Source organism: Canis lupus, chromosome 12, assembly GCF_048164855.1.
Source record: "Canis lupus baileyi chromosome 12, mCanLup2.hap1, whole genome shotgun sequence".
Lineage (NCBI taxonomy): Eukaryota > Metazoa > Chordata > Mammalia > Carnivora > Canidae > Canis > Canis lupus.
In genome coordinates, this window is record NC_132849.1 from 8,075,814 (window position 1) to 8,096,314 (window position 20,501).

Below are 20,501 nucleotides of genomic sequence, written 5' to 3' on the forward strand. Positions count from 1 at the left end.
ATAAAATTCCTTCCCAGGATTCACTGGTGTGTTGTGTGAGGAGAACATTGACAACTGTGACCCTGATCCTTGCCACCATGGCCAGTGTCAGGATGGGATTGATTCCTACACCTGCATCTGCAACCCGGGGTACATGGGTGCCATCTGCAGTGACCAGATAGATGAGTGTTACAGCAGCCCCTGCCTGAATGATGGTCGCTGCATTGACCTGGTGAATGGCTACCAGTGCAACTGCCAGCCTGGCACATCAGGTAAGCTGCTCTGTCTGTGTCTCCTCTGGGGTTTCACTGTTCCCCCAAAATAGTTTACACAGATATCTCACACTGTCATGGCATATGCTCAGATACCTGAAAAATAATCCTGATTCTGAGATGCACAGTCAAAGCTACAGCCAGAAACATCTCAGAGGCAGATGTCTCTAGCCACTGGAGAAATTAGAGACAATAGCTTTGCAAAACTGATGATTTTGGGTGTGTGTTTTTCATTAGAAGGAGACATACCACTTCAAAACACTGAAATTATTATTTAAAATTGGGAACCCTCTTGGCTTTGTGGCTTGATTTGGTTGTCCTTTTTTCTTTAGCCTCCATCACACTCAAATTTAATGAAGCTGGCCCTTTCCCCTCTCCCTCCCTCCTGTCCTTCTATTCCTTTCATGATGAATCAGCATTGCTGTGTCTAAAGAGTTCAAAGTAAAACAGAAACTTGACAGATATCTGGCTAATATGATCATAGAGAAAATGAGTTATTTAGTGCATGAATTTCTCCATTGCCAGTCCAGTTTTCAAGACACATTCATAGATAATTTATTTAAGCTTTCAGTTTTTTCTCTATTTAAGAATCCAGTATCTTTAATGTGACACTTTTCTTCCACTCTGTGTCTCTGGTGGGCTTTGGGCATTTAGGGGGATTCACAGGGAGAGGAGAGACTTTTTAGCATGTCCCAGTCATTGTAAATTAGAATGCAGATCCGCTATTTCCCACTCCACATTCATTGCTGTTTCTCAACTCTGGTTGAGTGACTGCTTGTTAGTTGGGAAGGCATGCTGCTCCTTACTGGGGGAATGTTGAATTATTTTCTCAGGCAACGCATTTCACAGGTTTCACTGGAGTCTGTTTTACTTATTCGAGGAATAATTATGGTCACAACTGTGGTTAATGGACAGAGAAGTACTATGTCTCAGATCAAAGAAAATGTATTAGTGGAAGATTAACTAGAGTGCACCTTTGTTAGAAGGGAACCTACCAATACATGGGAGTAATTTATTGAGAACTCATTCTAGATTTAAAGAAAATGGCCTGTGTTGGGGGCAGAGGTGGGGGAGGTGGTTAACTACCCTCGTTTTATTTTGTTATTTCCAAATCCATTTCTTCAAACTTGTCAAAGGCCCTGGTCTTCATCCAGGACCTCGTACATGCCAAGTTTGAAAACAAAGTCCTTTTTGAGTTGCTCAGGCATACGAAAAACATCCCATGCCTTCACAGTTGAAAATGCCTTTCCCCTCCCCACATTTAGATAACTTACTAAAAGGGCTGAATAGATCTTTGTGAAACCTTCCAAAAGCAATTTGCTTCCGGGCTGGTCCCCAAGACATGAGAAATTGCAGTACGAAAAGAAATTTGAGAGATTTACAAGCAATTGAAAGGATGCCTTTAGAATGGTGGGGCTGTTTTAGGCTTTGCTATCATCCCCATTATAACAAATGTACTGGAAACCTGGGTGAGTGGTGGGTTGGCAAGCACTTTGTTTTCTCTGGAATTCTATCATTATGCCAGGATGTATCAGGTGTATTCCCTGGGGAGGACAGAGAAGACAAGGTGTAAGTAGCTGTCACTGAGAAATGCAAGAAATAAATATGAGCAGTTTGCAGGAAGCATAGAATGAAGATCCAGAATTTTTCAGAAAACTATCAAATCCTTTCCTGTGGCTCTTGGGAGAATTAAAGCAAAGAGATGCAGACATGATGAAAAAATCTTGGTCTGTAGTAGGTGGAGAAAGACCTGACATGTACTTAGGGGCCTGGATGAATGGGTCTATTTAATTAGTCATTATGAATAGACTCTTGAGTTCTAGAGGAGGAATCCATGACCCATTCATAACATGGTCCTGAGTTGGTAGGTTGGGGTTTGGATGAGTATAAACAGAAGGGATACTTTACAATGTGCTGGTTATAATTGTGGTACTCATTTACTGGGTACTTAAAATGAGATATACCACCCAGAGTCCCTTCTGAAGCTTCTTTTACCCGTGGTCTTATGATGGGTAGCTGTTGTCACAGAAACCAATTTGACTAGTTTAAAGAATCTTTAGCAAACAAACAAACAATAACTACAAAATAGACAAAGAGTTTACTGAAAGCACACAGAAGTATCTTACAGATTCCAAGTGAGAATTGTCGATAAGGCTTTGCAGAGATTAGCAGGAAGCAGAGCCATTTGTAGACCATGGGTCCCACAGTTCATATTCCAATGTTGCAATGAGTAAATCTCATTGGCCCATCTTGGGCAGGGTGTCTGTTCCTGCTTGAATGAAATATAGCCTCCTATGACCTGCTGTGGTCAGTTTTGGGTAATTGGGGGGTTATCAGCCAATGGCTAGACACATGTAAAAGTGTCCACTTGTATACAAGGAATAGGGAAACTCTTGCCTCATTTGTGGCTTAGTGAGGCAACATGGCCTCATTCATCACAGAGTGACCAATATGGTGTGGCAGAGTGTAGAATCCAAAATGCCTGGCTCACATCCTGGTGGTGCAAGTCCATGATAGAATGGGTGTAATGCAACTTGATGTGCCATTTGAGTGAGAGGACTCAAGAAAAGTTATGTAAGGTAGGAGGCAAAGTACTTGCACATAATAAATTCTTAATTCTTAATTATTATTAATAAATATTAATACAAAGTGTGAGTGAACCAAAATTTCCACATTTTTTCATGGAAATTTTGTTAGTTTATATCCTTTTTACCAGGCTTTATTTTTAGATTTTTTTTTTAAAACTACCAAGGCATTTTTCTATGAATGGGAAATAAAACATCACTAAATTCATGTTAAGTAAATGACAGAATATCTTGAGTATTTTTATAAAATGATGGTAAAAATTATGATTGGTATATCCCTACTGTTTAGTTACTCATTATTGTCAATTAAGCCTTTCTTAATATAGCCAAACTCTACCATTCATCTGGGGAATGGGCCAGAAGGAAGGCAGCACTGAAGAATCCCGATCCTTTAAGATTTATCCTGAAAACTTATGTCCATAATAATGAGAGTTTCAAGCTTCTGGCAGTGGATATAAGTTCAAAACTTCTAGTTTTCATGCAAGAGCTTACATTTTATTTTTGGAACACAATACTGTCAGTTGTTTTTCTTGAAAGGACAGGTTTACTTCTTTCACTTAATGTTTGCTAAGATATTTAGATCTGAATAGCCCTGGCTCCTCTGTGAGTTGTTCTCTCAACTAAAATGGGAGTCCATGAAAAAAGTATGTTCAGTTCAGAACTCACACAAACAACTGCTTTTCCTGGAAGTAACTGTGTATTTTGGCATGCCACAAAACTGCTTTATTTCCCATTTCAGAACACAGAGCAGTAGATGTATATTCAAGGGTCAAGATACAATACAAATACAAAGTTAATAATTTTGACTTCTTCACCAAAGTCATTCTTAAGTGAGATGTTTTGTCTGGTTTAAATTGTGAGTGCATGAATAAATTAAAAAAAAAAAAAAGGGCAGCCCCGGTGGCGCAGCGGTTTAGCACCACCTGCAGCCCAGGGCGTGATCCTAGAGACCCTGGATTGAGTCCCACTTCGGGCTCTCTGCATGGAGCCTGCTTCTCCCTCTGCCTGTGTCTCTGCTTCTCTCTCTCTCTCTCTCTCTCTCTCTCTGCATCTCTATGAATTAAAAAAAAAAAATTGTGAGTGCATGGAAGTTAACTACTATCCCAATTCCTGGATTCCTGCTAACATGCCAGCAATCCTACCCCTGTTGGCTTTTGCACCATGAGGGCAGATGCCAACACTGAAACAGGCAGATAGTGGTTTAGTATGATTAATAAAATAGTTTTGTCCTGATAATCACCCTGATAGGGTCCAGAAGACTACACTTTGGAGAACTGATGCTTTACTCTATCCAGAGTTGGCCAGATACTCCTTAGATTTCTCAATATACTATTTTTGTGGTAATACTGCATGGTTTCTTTTTGCTCTTATTTTTGCAGGTGTTAATTGTGAAATCAATTTTGATGACTGTGCAAGTAACCCTTGTGTCCATGGGGTCTGTATGGATGGCATTAATCGTTACAGTTGTGTCTGCTCACCAGGATTCACAGGTAACAAATGCCCATTTTGTCAGGAGGTCCCTTCTTCAGTCCCATCACTTTGGGAAAAGAGTATCTAAACGAAAATCATGTTTCAGATGTTTCATATTTCTCTATCTCTTCGAAGGCTAGACGTTTGTTTCTTTACTTCTCTGGCCCAATTTTCTACTTATAGTCCTTCCCAAAATTGTAAGCATGAAGCTTTTCATTAGGTAGGGTTTTTAGACCATGTGTTGTATCTACCTGAAAAGCATTTCTTGTCAGACCATGTGTTTTTGTCACTGTACTTGAGTTACATAGCATCTCTGTCACCTTTAATTTGCTACACTTATTAGTGAATGCCTTCCATAAGAATATAGCCAAGATAAATTCTATGAAAACACTAAATGCTTTTTTCTGAGTACTTTATCTTGCGGGAGATTGTTGGATGAGGCCAGAATTTGGGAGGACCAAACTAATTTGGCTAGTGCAGGGAGATCTTTTCTCACTAGGAGGCAGAAAGTAAATGGCTAGAAAAAAAATTGGCTCTAATTATTATAAGTAGCTAGAACATTTATACACGCATGCTTGTGTGCACACACACAAACACAAATCTCTCTCTTTTGTTGCTTGTAAGATTGCCTTTATCTTTTACGCTCCTGATCAAAAAGTGCTAAGGGCTACTGAGAAATCTGAGGTACCTTATTGACACATCTCTTTGTTATGGCACCATCAGAGGGCATTTATGGTATCTATCTTTTTCTTTCTAGACAAGGCCACATGCAAGCAGGCACTTATGTAATAATGTTACCATTTAATAAATACCATGTGGTCATTTGCGACCAGTGTGAGAAATTTCCCTCAGAACTTTTTAAACCATGATGTCAAAAGGCATTCAGTACCAAGTGAAGTGAATGTCTGTCTCTCACTTGCCAGCAACTTACTTTCCTTTGTATTTCACAATCCCTTTTCCTGCTTGGTATGATTGTGGATGCTAGGGAGTAATGTTTGTGGCTCACATGGGTCACTGTAATCTCTGCTCAGTGGAAGATTGCTCAGAAGACAGGTATCATGAAAGCTGTCATATTTAGTGGCCAGCTGTACTTCTGGGTCCTGGAACTTTTGCTACTCCAAGATTATGTGACAGCCAACTGAATACACAAAAAATATCCTGCTAGCTAGGATAATAGGTGCATTTTCGTTAAATAGGTAATAAGAGAATAGTGATCATTTATTAAGAGCTTATTTTGAACTAGGTGGTAGGCACCTAATCTCATTTAATTATCACAGCCATTATCATTCCTATGGTATTGATGAGAAACCCAGAGCTTAGAGAGGTTAACTAACATTACCAATGCACTATGGCCAGGGTTCCAGCCCAGGTGGTCCTGCTCGAGAGTCCATGCCCATTCTCACCTCACCAGACAGCCTAAGTGGGTGCCTATTGTGGTTTCTTTTTAGATATGTAAGCCTTTCACTAGACTTTTTTTTTTTTTAAATGCCAGTAAATCATATTCTCTCTCTTTTTGACATTCAGCAAACCGAGGAGGTCAAGGAAGGAGGACATAGGCTAAAAATATTCTAAAATAAACCTAAGGTAGCATGAAATTACAGAACCAAGAACTGGAATATTTGGGTTACTGGATGGTATTCTATTTTTGGAATGATTTTGTCTACTTTTTTTTTTTCATTTTTTTTTTTTGTTTTTTTTAATCTGCTGCTGAAAATATCACAGACAACTGTGGTATTATATATACATGAGCTGTAAATGTGAGGTGTTTTATCCTTTTCTTTGTTTTATTTTAACACTTCTAGTTTGTTTTTTTTTCAACGCTTATAACAGCTTTGACAGACTTAAATGAGTTTTTCTTTTTCAGACTAAATACTGTATTCTCCTCAGACTTCTTTGCACTTACTGATTGGGAAATGAAAGAACTCAAAGGACACCTCTATCGCTACTTTTCAGTTTTACAAACTACTTTATCAGTTTCACCTTCATATCCATTATTTTGCTGACTTCTTATAAGTCCATAAAGGCGGATAGGTTGAATAAGAAACCAAAGCATAGGCAACAAAAACTAAAATAAACAAGTGGGACTTCTTAAACTAAAGTGCTTCTGCACAGCAAGGAACAATAAGTTGAAAAGGCTACCTGTGGGACAGGAGAAAATATTTGCAAACAAAATATCTGGAAAGGGATTAATAATATCCAAAATGTATAAAGCGCTCATACAAGTCAATAGCAAGGAAGCACATAATCCAACTTAAAAATAGGCAAAGAGCAAGAAAAAAAATTTTTGGAATTATGTATGGTGATGGATGTTAACTAGACTTATTATGGTGATCATTTTACAGAATATATAAATACCAAATTATTCTGTTGCATACTGTAACTAATGTATTATATGTCAATTATAGCTCAATTAAAAAAAAACACATTAGACTAAACACAATTTTAGAAACTATTGTTGGAAAATTCCCAACAATTTCCAGATAGAGGGTACTAGAAGTATCAACTGTAATTAGAGCTACGTGATTTAACCACAGACGATTGTATTTTTAAGCTGTAAATCATTATTTGTACCTAGAAACCCAATATTATCTGAAACAGGTAAATTTTGAAAGCTTCACCCTCTACCAAACCCTAGTGGTTTTCAAAAAGCATTTGAAAGGCTAATCATGAGTAACAGATCTACCAAGATAGCTAATCCTCATTTTATTTATTTATTTATTTATTTTTTAAAAAAATCCATGAGCAGATCAGTTATTTATTTATTTTTTAACCTTTTTTTTTTTTTTTTTAAATTTATTCAGAGGTGCAGAGAGAGAGAGAGGCAGGCAGAGAGGCAGAGACACAGGCAGAGGGAGAAGCAGGCTCCATGTAGGGAGCCCAATGTGGGACTCGATCCCGGGTCTCCAGGATCACACCCCAGGCTTGGGCAGTGCTAAACCGCTGCGCCACCGGGGCTGCCCTAATCCTCATTTTAATGTCATTATAAAACTATATAAAATCAAAAGTCACAAATTTATAAACATTGAGTATGGAATTGCTTTTGGTTCTTTGGCCCTTAGTTAACCTAATAATGGCATATCCTAAATAGGCACACTGCTAAGAACAAGGAATCTTGCAATAATAATAAAATCAGTTCATATTACTTCGCCATAAAAAAGAATGAAATCTTGTCACTTGAGACAACATGGATGGACTTTTAGGGCTTTATGCTAAGTGAGATGAGTCAGAGAAAGAAATATACTGTATGATATCACTTGCATATTTTGTATATATCGAGTCCTATAGTGAGTCAAACAGCTAAGACTGTGAGTTCCCAGAAGACAGAAACCTCCCTAATCATCTTTTTAGCCAGTGTCTAAAATAGTATATAGCATGGAGGAAGCATTCAATAATATTGTTGAGTGAATGACTAGAACTCAGATCTGGGACTTATGTCATTCAGTTCCAGAATCTTTAAGTCTGGACTATACCAGGAACACCTGGGTGGCTCAGAGGTTGAGCATCTGCCTTTGGCTCAGGTCGTGATCCTGGGGTTGAGGATCGAGTCTCACATCAGAGCCCGCTTCTCCCTCTACCTATGTCTCTGCCTCTCTCTCTGTCTCTCATGAATTTAAAAAAAAAAAAAGTCTGGACTATACCATGCTTTTTTCATTAAACACTAATTTATTGAGTACTTACAGGGTAAAAAACATTGGTTAACTTCTCATTTAATAGTTCCTAATAAGCCCAATAAGATCAATAGCCTTGTGCTGGGCCTTTCTCATACTGGGTGGAAACTCCATAAGGGTGAGACCTTGATAGTGAAGCAGCAGTCACTCCACATTGTAGACTGCACAAGGGGGTGCTTAACCCTCTTGGTTAAAGATGGCTTGAAAATTGACTCTGGGAAGAGTTTTTAAAGCAAATGAGGGTGGGGGTGGATGGGGTAACTCGGTGACAGGCATGGGGGCACACGAGATGAGCACTGGGTGTTACATTTTATGTTGGCAGATTGAATTTAAATAAAAATCTTAGAAACCACAGTAATGAATATATAAAAGAAATGGAAACTAAAAAAAAAAAACCCCAAAAAACAAATGAGGGAAACCTGAGAGGAGTGACTTCTGAGAAAATGCTTCCTAAAAAGGACAGAAAAAGAAGGCGTTTTTCTCTCATTCTCCACTGGATAGGAAGCTAAGGATAGCTGTGCAGTTGAAGAGTTCTGGCTCCTATCTTGGTGCCAGTGGCAAACGTTTTTAAAAAATCTGAGGTTGAGGCTAAGAAAACTTTTTTTTAAATAAGTTATTAATAAAACACTTAAGAGGAAAACAGCAACCACTACCAGATTGTGGGTCTTTGCCACAAGAACCACCAATAATGGTTTAGAGAGCAACGGAGAGTGAAAAAATGTTAATACCCATACTTTAAAGGGGTGTGGATCTATTTCATTTGGAATTTCCTGTTCTAAATGCAAGGTTTCTCTTTCTTAAATAAAAATGCATATTTTTATCTGAATCAGAAAATTATATTCTTTAAAACTTATAAATTCCTTTGCAGCAGTTACTTGTTGCCACTTATTTACAGAATTATGGGTTGTTTTAAAATTTTATATCATTTTGCAATATATAGTTAAATCTCAATTGTTCAAAATTTAACAAAGCAAAACTCTTATGTAAGTGGCACACTTCATTTAGCTTAAAGCAACAAATGTCAAGGTTAGAGCTGACATCTTTTCAAAGTGCATAGTGCAAAGTGTATAGGTTTCAGGGGAAGAATATATTCATTTAATTTGATATACTTTGAGCATTTACATTATTGCATGATGATAGACTAATAATTGTCTACATCAGAGTTTTTCAAAATGTAATATTTGAACCATCTGCATTATTTAAAATATGGCTTGCTGGACTCTACCTATCACAAATTATGGTGCCAGGGCCTAAGAATCTCCTTTTAAAACAAGTATTTTAAGTGACTCTTTGCACATTAAAGTCTGAGTAGGTTAAGAATCCTAGGATTATTTTCTCAATTATCAGAAGACATTAAAATTATGCTTAGAATACTTAGAATACCTTCTTTCTGAGGCAAAAAGTGGATTAATGCAACTCTAAGAATGAAAGCAAAATGGCTTTCTTTTTCACCAATATTAATATTAAATTAATAGTTTATTCACTAAAGTATTCCGGGTAATTGAGATATACCATATGTAGGAATGTAAGAGATTGACTAACTGAAAAAAATAGTTTGTGGTGAATCAGCTAAAAGCAGTAATAAAAGCTTCTTTTTTAAAATATTTTTTATTTTTTTATTGATGAGAGAGAGAATGAGAGAGAGAGAGAGGCAGAGACACAGGCAGAGGGAGAAGCAGGCTCCATGCAGGGAGCCCGACATGGGACTGGATTCCGGGTCTCCAGGATCAGGCCCTGGGCTGAAGGTGGTGCTAAACCGCTGGGCCACTGGGGCTGCCCCAATAAAAGCTTCTTTAACAGTACTAGAACATCAGCCAGAGGAACAGCCAACTTTGGGTAACATTTGGTGTTTTCTTTTAAAGTTTCCCTGTTTCTAAGATGGAATAAAGAAGAAATATACATCAAAACACTACAGTGCTGTTCCAGCATTTTGTTAACTTGGCTGTGTTATCAAAATCTATACTGTTTGCTACTTCCTCACATCGCGCTAAGTGCTCTTAGGTGTCTTATTATTTATATCTTGACATTTAGGGATGCCTGGGTGGCTCAGTGGTTTAGTGTCTGCCTTCTACCCAGGCCATGATCCCGGAGTCCCAGGATCAAGTCCCACATTGGGCTCCCTGTATGGAGCCTGCTGCTCTCTCTCTCTCTGCCTGTGTGTCTGCCTCTCTCTCTTTTTCTGTCTCTCATGAATAAATAAATAAAATCTTAAAAAAAAATCTTGACATTTAGTGCCCAAGACAACCTGTGCAGATGCAAGGTGTCAACACAGTATCTCTCATAGTTCTGTGTCTATTCCCTAAGCATTTTGAATATGACAAAAACTGTTCTCCTTCTCTACAGGACAGAGATGTAACATTGACATTGATGAGTGTGCCTCCAATCCCTGTCGCAAGGGTGCAACATGCATCAATGATGTGAATGGTTTCCGCTGTCTATGCCCTGAGGGTCCTCATCGCCCCAGCTGCTACTCACAGGTGAACGAGTGCCTGAGCAGTCCCTGCATCCATGGAAACTGTACCGGGGGCCCTAGTGGGTGAGTCGCTGCCATGTATGAATAGTTTCTTATGGACTTGTTATCAAGCCAGTTGGGTTTCAGTATAGACTGTGCCCTGTGGAAAGTCATTTATGGGCTTGAGCTGAAAGTGGGTTGCAGATTTTGGTAGTCTCCTTCAGTCTTCCAAACTGCCACTTCTGTTCTACCTTCCATGACTGAATAGGTAGAAAATAGAGGGGTAATCAGCTCATGGGAGAAATCCAGCATTATTTTATGAGTCTTTGGCAATTGTGCTTTTAGTAATTATTGCAGGATTGAGTTCTGAGGGAGGTTCTATTTTATCTTTCCCCCTGCTTAAAAACTCCATTCTTATCTGTCATGGTGCCTCGGTGTGCCACTGTAGTGGAGTTGGTCTCTGCTACTTTATACACATGGCCCTGATAAAATATTCATGGTTTGTAAGCCCCTGAGAGTTGTGTGATGTGTTGCTAGTTACTTTTGTAGAAACTCAGAGTGTGAAGTTAGGTCACATAAGATAGTCCCTATACGCTTGCTATGCCTGCCAGAAGATAAGGCTCTGGGGATTGCCATTTGCCATACTTAAAACATGTGAAAGAATAAAGAATGTATTTAGAGGTGAAGGAAAATCAAGTAATTTCCAAATGAATTGCCTCAATATTCTTGTGTCAGAGTATGACAGCCTGCAAAGCATTCCAACCCATCTACCTTTTTCCTAAATCTCCAGACAAGAGAGCTTTTATTTCCTAATACCATAATCTAAGTGTTTATGATGTTCAAATTGTGGAGAATGTACATATATTTCAGATACCTTCATTTTTGTTCCCTTTCCTACCCAACATACTTTCTGAGGCAGGGTTCGGGAGAGACAAAGTATGTCTCAAAAGTCATACATCCCAGGAGCTCCTCAGAGTAGCTTAGAGTCTCTGATATGAACCTACTTCTTGAATGTCTGTCTTGCATCAGAAACAAATGATCCTAATGTTTGCTTTACTTTAATTTCCTGTATAATAAAAGTACAGATTTATCCATGTTAATGTGCCTTTCAGATTGGCCGAATGTATTGTACCAACCACTGTTTACATATGAAAGCTCACTATAATTTAATTAATTTCTCTAGTATCTTTGTGAGCTAGGAAGCACCAGAAAAAAACCTTTTTACTGAGTACTCCAGATGGGACCACACAATTCACACTGTACCTGCAGTGATCCAAGTATAGGTTCCCAGAAGAGTAGAAATGAGATTAGCTTTCCCATGAGCTCCTCTGTTCCACATTTCTTCACTAAGTCCTATATTTTACCTAAGATTCAATTGTACATTCATCCCCCCACACTAAAGAATGCTATCTCTTTTCAGATACAAGTGCCTTTGTGATGCAGGCTGGATTGGTATCAACTGCGAAGTGGACAAGAATGAATGTCTTTCTAACCCATGCCAGAATGGAGGAACTTGTGACAATCTGGTGAATGGATACAGGTGTACTTGCAAGAAGGGCTTTAAAGGTGAAAACAAAAATGCCTATTTCTATCTCCCTTCATGCCTTTTTCTTATTGCATATTCTTTGACTTCTTTCCCTTTCTTTGTTCCTATGCACTCTTATGGCAAACATAATTTGTAAACTTAGTATTTATAAGAACTTAATATTTTACACTTTGGGAATAAAAACATAAATAAATATAGATTCTACTAGCAAAGAGGTGAGGTGCAGAACTATTTAAGGTGGGCAGCTAGGACTTCACTTAACACAACTTTGGACAGGTATTGTAATTGTAAGCTCCCTGGTGCTGGTTTGATTCTATGGTAATTCAAAAGAGATTTGGGGAGTAAAATTAGAACTTAGTTACTAGAGAATTTTGTTTTATTGTAATTATGATAGCAATAATGCCATGGAAGAATCCATGTGTTCCAAACCCTTCTAACAAATTATCTTACACATTGAGATAAATATATAGTGTACCTATGGCTTCCTAGAAAAATGTATTTCTAGAAAAATGTATTATAGTGAGGATTGTGTAAAAATAATTTTTTGAGTTGTCATTGTATTTCTACCATCAGTTTTCTCTTAGAAACTCATGAAAGTGAAATTTGTGGGGAAATCATTTATTTTGCACTCCTCTATCTACTTAGTCATTGATTTCCCTACTCAAAAATTGTGCCAGACTACCATGATACATCAAGATGTTCCAGAGTCAATTTATTGATTATTTGAAAATTTTGAGACTATATTTTAGTCATTAATTTTCTGATATATTACATTTGCATCGAAATTTAAAAGTGCTTTTATGTGTTTTGTCTCATTGAGACTTGCTGATCAGCGAACAAAATAAAATCAAAATGTAAAATACAAAGCTGTATGGCTGGTGAGTAACAGTATACAGTTTGAACCCAGACCTCTGTACTCCCAGACAATATATATATATATTTTTATTTACAGTGCTTATAGTTCCTCTATCTTGAGGCTCTGTGTCAGGTACTGTTGAAAATGCAAAGGTGTATAATATTTAGGTACTATCCTATCCCATTAATACTTCCTTACTTTTCTATTTTTCATAGTGAAAATAGATTCCATGTCTTGAATCAGGGGAAAACAATTTTATGGCTTCAGGAAGTATTACTACATTATTAGTAGAGACTGTGCATATGAAGAGTAGGCATAAACCAGAGGCTTTAACTAATGTATTAAAAAACTATTATCCCTTGGGGCACCTGGGTGGCTAAGTTGGTTGAATTGGCTGACTCTTGATTTCAGCTCAAGTCATGATCTCAGGGTCCTGGGATTGAGCCTCAATTTGGCTCCACGCTCAGCAGGAAGTCTGCTTGAGATTCTCTCCTTCTCCTGCTGCCCCTCTCTTCTGCCCATACTCACACTCACTCTTTTCTCTCTCTCTAAAATGAATAGATCTTTTAAAAAAAATTACCCCTTGATAAATTATACCCCTTTTTAGGTTCTGACCAGCTACTTTGTATACAAAGAGCTGATATTTAGATTACAGTGGCAAAATTTTAACCTTAATGAGCTTCTTGGTCCATTCTTGAGGAATCACTTGTATTTGGAGATGCATTCAACCTTTAAGCCATTAGAATATACTTCTTTCATTCATCTTTTTGACTGTCTTTTACTGACTGACTGTATGTCAGGGACTTGCCACTGAAATGAATGAACAGGTGTTCCAATGGCCTAAAGAAATTCAATTTCTAAAGCAGTTACTATTTACCATGAAAAGAATTGCTTATTCATTTAGGTAATAAAGAGGCTAACAGGAAGTTTCACTGTTTTGGGATTTTCCCCTTTTCTGTCTATAGGCTATAACTGTCAGGTGAATATTGATGAATGTGCTTCAAATCCGTGTCTGAACCAAGGAACCTGCTTTGATAACATAAGTGGCTACACTTGCCACTGTGTGCTGCCATACACAGGTGAGTTCTGCAGGTCAAGGGACCAGAGAAGATGTGTGTTCTTGCCTTGTCATTCTAAACCTCTGAGTCTTGGAAATAGTGATGCTGCTCTGAGGAGTTGCTCCCTGGTCACTCATCCTGCCCTCACTGACTAGATCTTGAGCTCTGAGGAAACACTGTGGCCTACCTAAATGCAACCAATAGGGGAACTCATTTGCCTTCTTTGTAACATGTTTTTCAAAATTATGTATGGCTGCTGGTTTCATTCATTATTTGAATAGACCTAGTATTGTCATGGCCTGTGTTCTTCATCTTAGTTCAATAATACAACCACCACTTACTGGTAATTTACTATATGCCAGGTACTTTGTGTACTTTGGATTCCTTAATACAGTACTCAAAATAATTCTGTAAAGTAGAAGTTCCTATGACCATTTTATGCTGAGGCAAAGAGAAGTTACCTGCTGAAGGCCACATAGGTAAGTGGTAGATCTAGGATTTGCCCGTAAGTCTCTCTCAATCCAAAGCTTGTCCTTTTAACAGCCCTTCTTCTCCTTACATTCAGTACCACTACGTCTCATTCAGAGAGGTATTGCCCCTTGGATGGCGATTACATACACAGAAGACATGGGTGTGACTTCATTTCGTATCAAGTGTTCTTTGCTTCAGGTGGTATTTTAGGAGAATGTTTGGACATTTATTTCTTCTTTATACCCTCCTGCCTCATTACTGCTGTCTTGTGATTGTATTTGTGTGGTTGTATTTGTGTGGCTTGTTTACCTCTTCATCCATTTTCTTCATCTGTGGAGAACAAAACAGGAAAATGGATGATGGCTTGCATGCTTCTTCAGTATGCAGCATGCAGACAGGAGCATGGCTGAAGTCTTACTCCCCTAGTGTGCTGTTAGTAGTAGCCATTACTAGTGACTCTAGCTGTTTAGAGTGGCAGAGTGGCCAAAACCATAACTCTGTTACCTGAAAGACTTGATACTACATTGTTACCTTTGTTCCTCTTTGAGAGAAATGTTCATGGAGACAAACTGCATTTAGCCAGCCTCATAAATAAAATTAAAGTTATTGGAGATCCCTAGCTATCCCCAGACAAAGAAAGCCTAAAAAATACATTTCATAATGACAGTGCTGATCACATTTGTTGGTAGTAAGAAGAACATCTCACAGCCAGAAAGACTGAGACTTGATGACTGCAGGGAGATATAAACAGGTGTCACTATGCTCAGGCATCATAGGCTTACTTGAGTGTAATTTAGGTGCGAAAATATTTATTTTGTCTTCTTCCTATTCAGATACTGTAAGAATATTTGACTCTCTGCTGGCTACTGATTTTTCTTCAGATTACGATCCCAATAAGAGAATTTACTGTGTGTGTACTTTGGGAAATTATATTATACTGAAAGCCTAAGCAGATTAAAATTTCAGTGTTGAGTGTAACTAAGGGTTCTGTCATTGGGCTTTTGCCAGCATGAAGGGAACTAACCAAAATTGCCTTCCCTTGTGAGCCACTATTCTAACCAGATACCTTAAAAACTGGTTGGGTATGTTGGTAAACATTTGTGGTAATTTTTTTCTTTTGAATATGAAATTTTAGGATAGAATTTTAAATTGAGTTCATTGTAACTTGATTTTTAAAAATCCTCTTTTCTTTTTAGTAAAAGCATTCCTTTTTCTTTTTTTTTTTTTTATCCTGTGCTGGAAGCTTAGATTCAATATGCTAAGGGAGGAAATATTGGTGTGCAAATATCAATGTCATATTGTTGATATAAGGAGACATGTTAGCAGGAAATCAGAATTACCTCACTGTTTCCTGCTTCCCATAGCCTTCTGATCAACTCCATTGCCTCTGGAACAGGCCAGCAGAGGTTATGAGGAGTAGGAGACTGTGTTGTTGCTTCTTCCTGGCTCACATGAAGGAGGATCTGTGTGTGGCTGAGCTTCTGAGTGGCTGACTCTTAGCTGTGGAGATGCAGAGTTCCAGATCCGTGTAACCACCCATTATAAAATATGTGCTGCTGAAGCAAGCACAACCACCCATTATAATAAAGTTGAGAGCAGCCCAGCAGTTGTTGAACACTCATTTTGTGTGCCAGGCTCTATGCTAATAAAGTCTTTATAAATTTTTTTTTTCATTTAACCCTCAATGAGTTATGTATCATCCTAGTTCTCATTTTGCTTATGTGGAGGGCTCTGGGGAGATAAATTACTTGCCTGAAGTCATACAATTAGTAATCAAGTTAGAGCTAAGTCTTAAAGGACTATAGGTCTCTCAGATTCCAAAGCTACCTTTAGACTTGAATTCAAAGAGCATCCTTTGGTATAGAATTTGCAAAATTTCAATATCCGTGGCTCTTTCTCTAAATTCTGTCATTTGCTTTACAGGCAAGAATTGTCAGACGGTATTGGCTCCCTGTTCCCCAAACCCATGTGAGAATGCTGCTGTTTGCAAAGAGGCACCCGATTTTGAGAGTTACACCTGCCTGTGTGCCCCTGGCTGGCAAGGTAACAACACAGAAGTTAAGGAAACCAAGAGCTTTAAACAAAGTGGTCAGATCATCAGATTAACATGGAAGGTCCAGTCTTCTGAGGCCTGCCCATGGTCAAAAAACACCAGCTTTGTACAGGAGCTGCTAACTGGAATGATTTAGAAAGCCTTTTTCATTTTCATGCCTTTGGGGCCCCCTAGTGGCTGGAAGATTCCTATGATGTTCTCCGGGCACAAAGCCTTACAAGACTTTCTAAAGCGGGAGACCAATCAGAATATCCCTATTTACCCCAGCTGCAGCTCGGATTCCCCATACATTTCTGTGGAACTCACCTTCCAAAGACAGGACCATTCATTGTGCCTGTATTTCTAGGTCAGCGGTGTACAATTGACATTGATGAATGTGTCTCCAAACCCTGCATGAACCATGGTCTCTGCCATAATACCCAGGGCAGCTACATGTGCGAGTGTCCTCCGGGCTTCAGTGGTATGGACTGTGAGGACGACATCGATGACTGTCTTGCCAGTGAGTATGCCAGCCAGTTCCTGAGTCCCCTGAGGCACACAGGGAGCAGGGCAGTGCCGAGGCTCCATCTGTGTTGTTGCTAATTCCAAATATCTTTTGTTGCTGGTTCCTTCCAGGTAGTTTTGTTTATTGATATCTAGTTTAATTCCATTGTGATCAGAGAATGTACTTTGCATCATTTGGATTATTTTTAAATGTATTAAATCATGTCTTACGGCCTAGTCTGTGGTCTGTTTTGATAAGTGTTCTGTGTGCACTTGAAAAGAATGTCTTTTGCTGTTTTTTGGTGGAGTTCCATAAGTGTTAATTACTTCAAATTGGTTAACAGTATTTTTAGATCTTCCCTGATTTTCTTTCTGCTTATTCTATAAATTATTGACAGAGTGATATTGAAATCTCTCACTTTTATTGTGCACTTGTTTACTTCTTGTAATTCTATCAGTTTTTGCTTATGTCTTTTGAAGCTCTGATTTTAAATACATGAAAAAATATTTAAGATTGTTGTGTTCTCCTGAAGAATTGAGTCCTTTGTCATGAAATGACCCTTTTAACTTGGTAATATTCCTTGCTCTGAAGTCTCCTTTGCCTGATATTAATATAAGTACCCTACCTTTCTTTTGATTATTGTTAGATATTTTTTCCATCTTTTTTACTTTTGGCCTATGTCTTTAAAGTATGTTTCTTTTAGAGAGCATATATTGAGTCTTGCTTTTTCTCTCCAATATGACAGTGTCTAACTTCTAATTGAGCTCTTCATGCCATTTAAATTTAATGGTTGATGGTGATATGACTGAGTTCATCTTGCATGTTATTTGATCTTCCATCTCTTTACATTTTGTTCTTTTTTTGGGCCTTTTTTTGGAATAATTGAGCATTTTTATGATTACATTTTATTTATCCACTGGCATATTAGCCATATCTTTTTTTTTTTTAACATTTTTTCTTTCTTTCCTTCTTTCTTTTTCTTTTTCTTTTTGGTGGTGATTTTGGGTTTGCAGTATGCAACTTTAATTCATTACCTTCGACTATACCACTTTGTATGGCACTAAAAACCTTATAACAGTATACTTTTATTTACACTCCTGTCCTCTGTTCTGTTGTTGCCATATATGTATGGCAACATATAAACCACCCAAAATACTATTTTTGCTTCAAATGGCCAATTAATTTTTCAAGAAATTTAAAAATAAATTAACAGTCTTTACACTTAACAGCATATTTACAGTTTCTGATGTTTTTCATTCTTTTGCATAGATCTACATTTCCTTCAAGTATCATTTTACTTTGGTCTGAAAAAATTCCTTTAATGTTTCTTGTGGTGCTTATCTCCTAGGGATTAATTCTTTCTCCTAGTGATTAATTTTTTTCTGAAAAGGTTTTTATTTTGCCGTAGTTTTCAAAGATAATTTCATAGGGAGTAGAATTCTAAGTTGACTTTTCCCTCCAGCACTTTCATATAATCCTTCCATTGCTTTCTGCCTTGCAGTATTTCTGAGGAGAAATCTGCAATGATTCTTATATTTATTTCTTTATGTTCTTTTCTCTCCTTTGACTACTTTTAAAGTATTTTCTTTCCACTGTTTTTTAGCAATTTAATTATAATGCCCCAGTTGTTCTTCATGTTTCTTTTTGTGGTGGTGGTGGTGGTGGTGTGGGGTTCATTGACCTTTTTTTGGATATATGGACCCAAATGTGGAAAATATTCAAATTTTTTCAGATTCTTTTTGCTTTCCTTTTTTTTTTTTCTTCTTTTTGCTTTCCTTTACAACTTTCATCATACATCTTTTAGGTTGATTAAAGTTATCTCTGTTCACCAATGCTCTGTTTTACTTTTTTAAAGTTTTTATTTATTTATTCATGAGAGACACAGGGAGAGAGGCAGAGACATAGGCAGAGGGAGAAGCAGGCTCCATGCAGGGAGCCTGATGTGGGACTCAGTCCCAGGTCCGGATCACTCCCTGAGCCAAGGGCAGGTGCTCAACCACTGAGCCACCTAGGTGTCCCTGTTTTACTTATTTTTTAGGGTTTTTTTTCCTCAGTGTTACATTTTAGATAATTTTATTATTTGAAGATATTTTGATATGGGATGCCTGGGTAACTCAGCAGTTGGGCATCTGGCTTCAGCTTGGGGCATGGTCCTGGAGTCCCAGGATTGAGTCCCACATTGGGCTCCTTGCATGGAGCTTCTTCCTCTGCCTCTGTCTCTACCTCTCTCTCTTTCTCTGTCTCTCATGAATAAATACATAAAATCCCTAAAAACTAAGAAGATATTTTGATATATCTTCTAGTTCACTAATCATTTCCTCTGTAGTGTTTTGTTTGCTGTTAATCCCATCCAGTATATTTTTTTCTCTTCATTGTATTTTTATCTTTAGAAGTTTGATTTGAGTCTTTCTTATACCTTTATTCCTCTCCTTGTCATGTTCATGCTTTCTTCTTCTTGAACAGAGTATATTTATCATAATTGTTTTTTTTATCATAATTGTTTTATTGTCCTCACATTAATTCTACCAAATGGAAAATTCCTAGGTCTGCTTCTATTGTTGATTTTTATCCTCATCAGGATATATTTCTTGCTTCTTTGCCTACCTGGTAATTTTTTTATTAGATGCTAAACTTAAAAAAAAAAATCTTTATAATATGTTCAAGCTTTAAGGATCATGTGGAAGCAGTTTGATCCTTTTGGATCTTTTCTTCAGGATTTGTTAGGTCCAGAATGGCCTTTAGACTAGGATAAAAATGGCTCACTACTGAGACAGAACTCTCTGAGGATCCTACTTAGTGCATAGTTAGGAGGTCTTTTTGTTTGGACTGTCATGAACATGAGCTATTCTCAGCATAATGTAAACTCTTGGGATTGATCTGCCTACTTCTTTCTGATGGTTCTTTCCCCAGCTTTGATGGTGTCATTGTATGCATGTGATATACCTAGTTACTTATCAGTGCTCACTGCTTATCAGTACTCAGTTATTTGTGTGGTGATTAAATCATTGAACTTCAAACAAGGTTATCACGATGTGTTAAAAATAATGGCACCTAATTCACAGCATACATAATTTCAGATCACCATATGAATGGTACCAAACTAGGTCCTGGCAGTGCCAAGATAGATAAAACCCAGTGCTTACTTACATTCATGATACTCATAGTCTATTATCAAAGAAAGATATGTAGACAAATTCAACATTGTGTAGCAGTAGTGAAGAAAAATATGTCCATAGCAGTTGATGGAGAATTTAAGGGAGTGGAATTAAATTATTTGGGTTTCTTTTCCACATTAGTTATGTAGTCAAAATTTTCAGTATTTAAATTTTTTCCTATTTGAAGTAAAGCTAGCAATATTTATAATTAATTTAAAATAATTCAGTAAGCTATAGTGCGTTTCTTGAAAGATGCTATGGAAATTACAGTGTGCCATTATGCACTGTGGATAAGAAGAAATAATGTGATTTTTACAGTTTTTCCAATAAAGATTGCAGATGAGCCTTAGAATGGAATTAGCTTAATAGATGATTAAGGTTTTAAATAAGCCTCTTATAAAATCAGGACTATGTTACCCACCCGATGTTTTGTTCTCTTTTTATGTAGATGA

At 37.6% G+C, this 20,501-nt stretch overlaps 1 protein-coding gene across 1 annotated transcript in view; it reads left to right on the forward strand.

Moving 5' to 3' along the window:
• NOTCH2 (notch receptor 2) overlaps positions 1-20,501 on the forward strand; it is a 160,664-nt gene that overhangs the window by 113,317 nt on the left and 26,846 nt on the right. Inside the window, exons 11-17 of the mRNA XM_072769558.1 lie at positions 18-251; positions 4,216-4,326; positions 10,318-10,510; positions 11,847-11,992; positions 13,794-13,907; positions 16,281-16,400; positions 16,757-16,909. Coding sequence (XP_072625659.1) covers positions 18-251; positions 4,216-4,326; positions 10,318-10,510; positions 11,847-11,992; positions 13,794-13,907; positions 16,281-16,400; positions 16,757-16,909 — 1,071 coding nt within the window. The remainder of the gene's footprint in view (positions 1-17; positions 252-4,215; positions 4,327-10,317; positions 10,511-11,846; positions 11,993-13,793; positions 13,908-16,280; positions 16,401-16,756; positions 16,910-20,501) is intronic.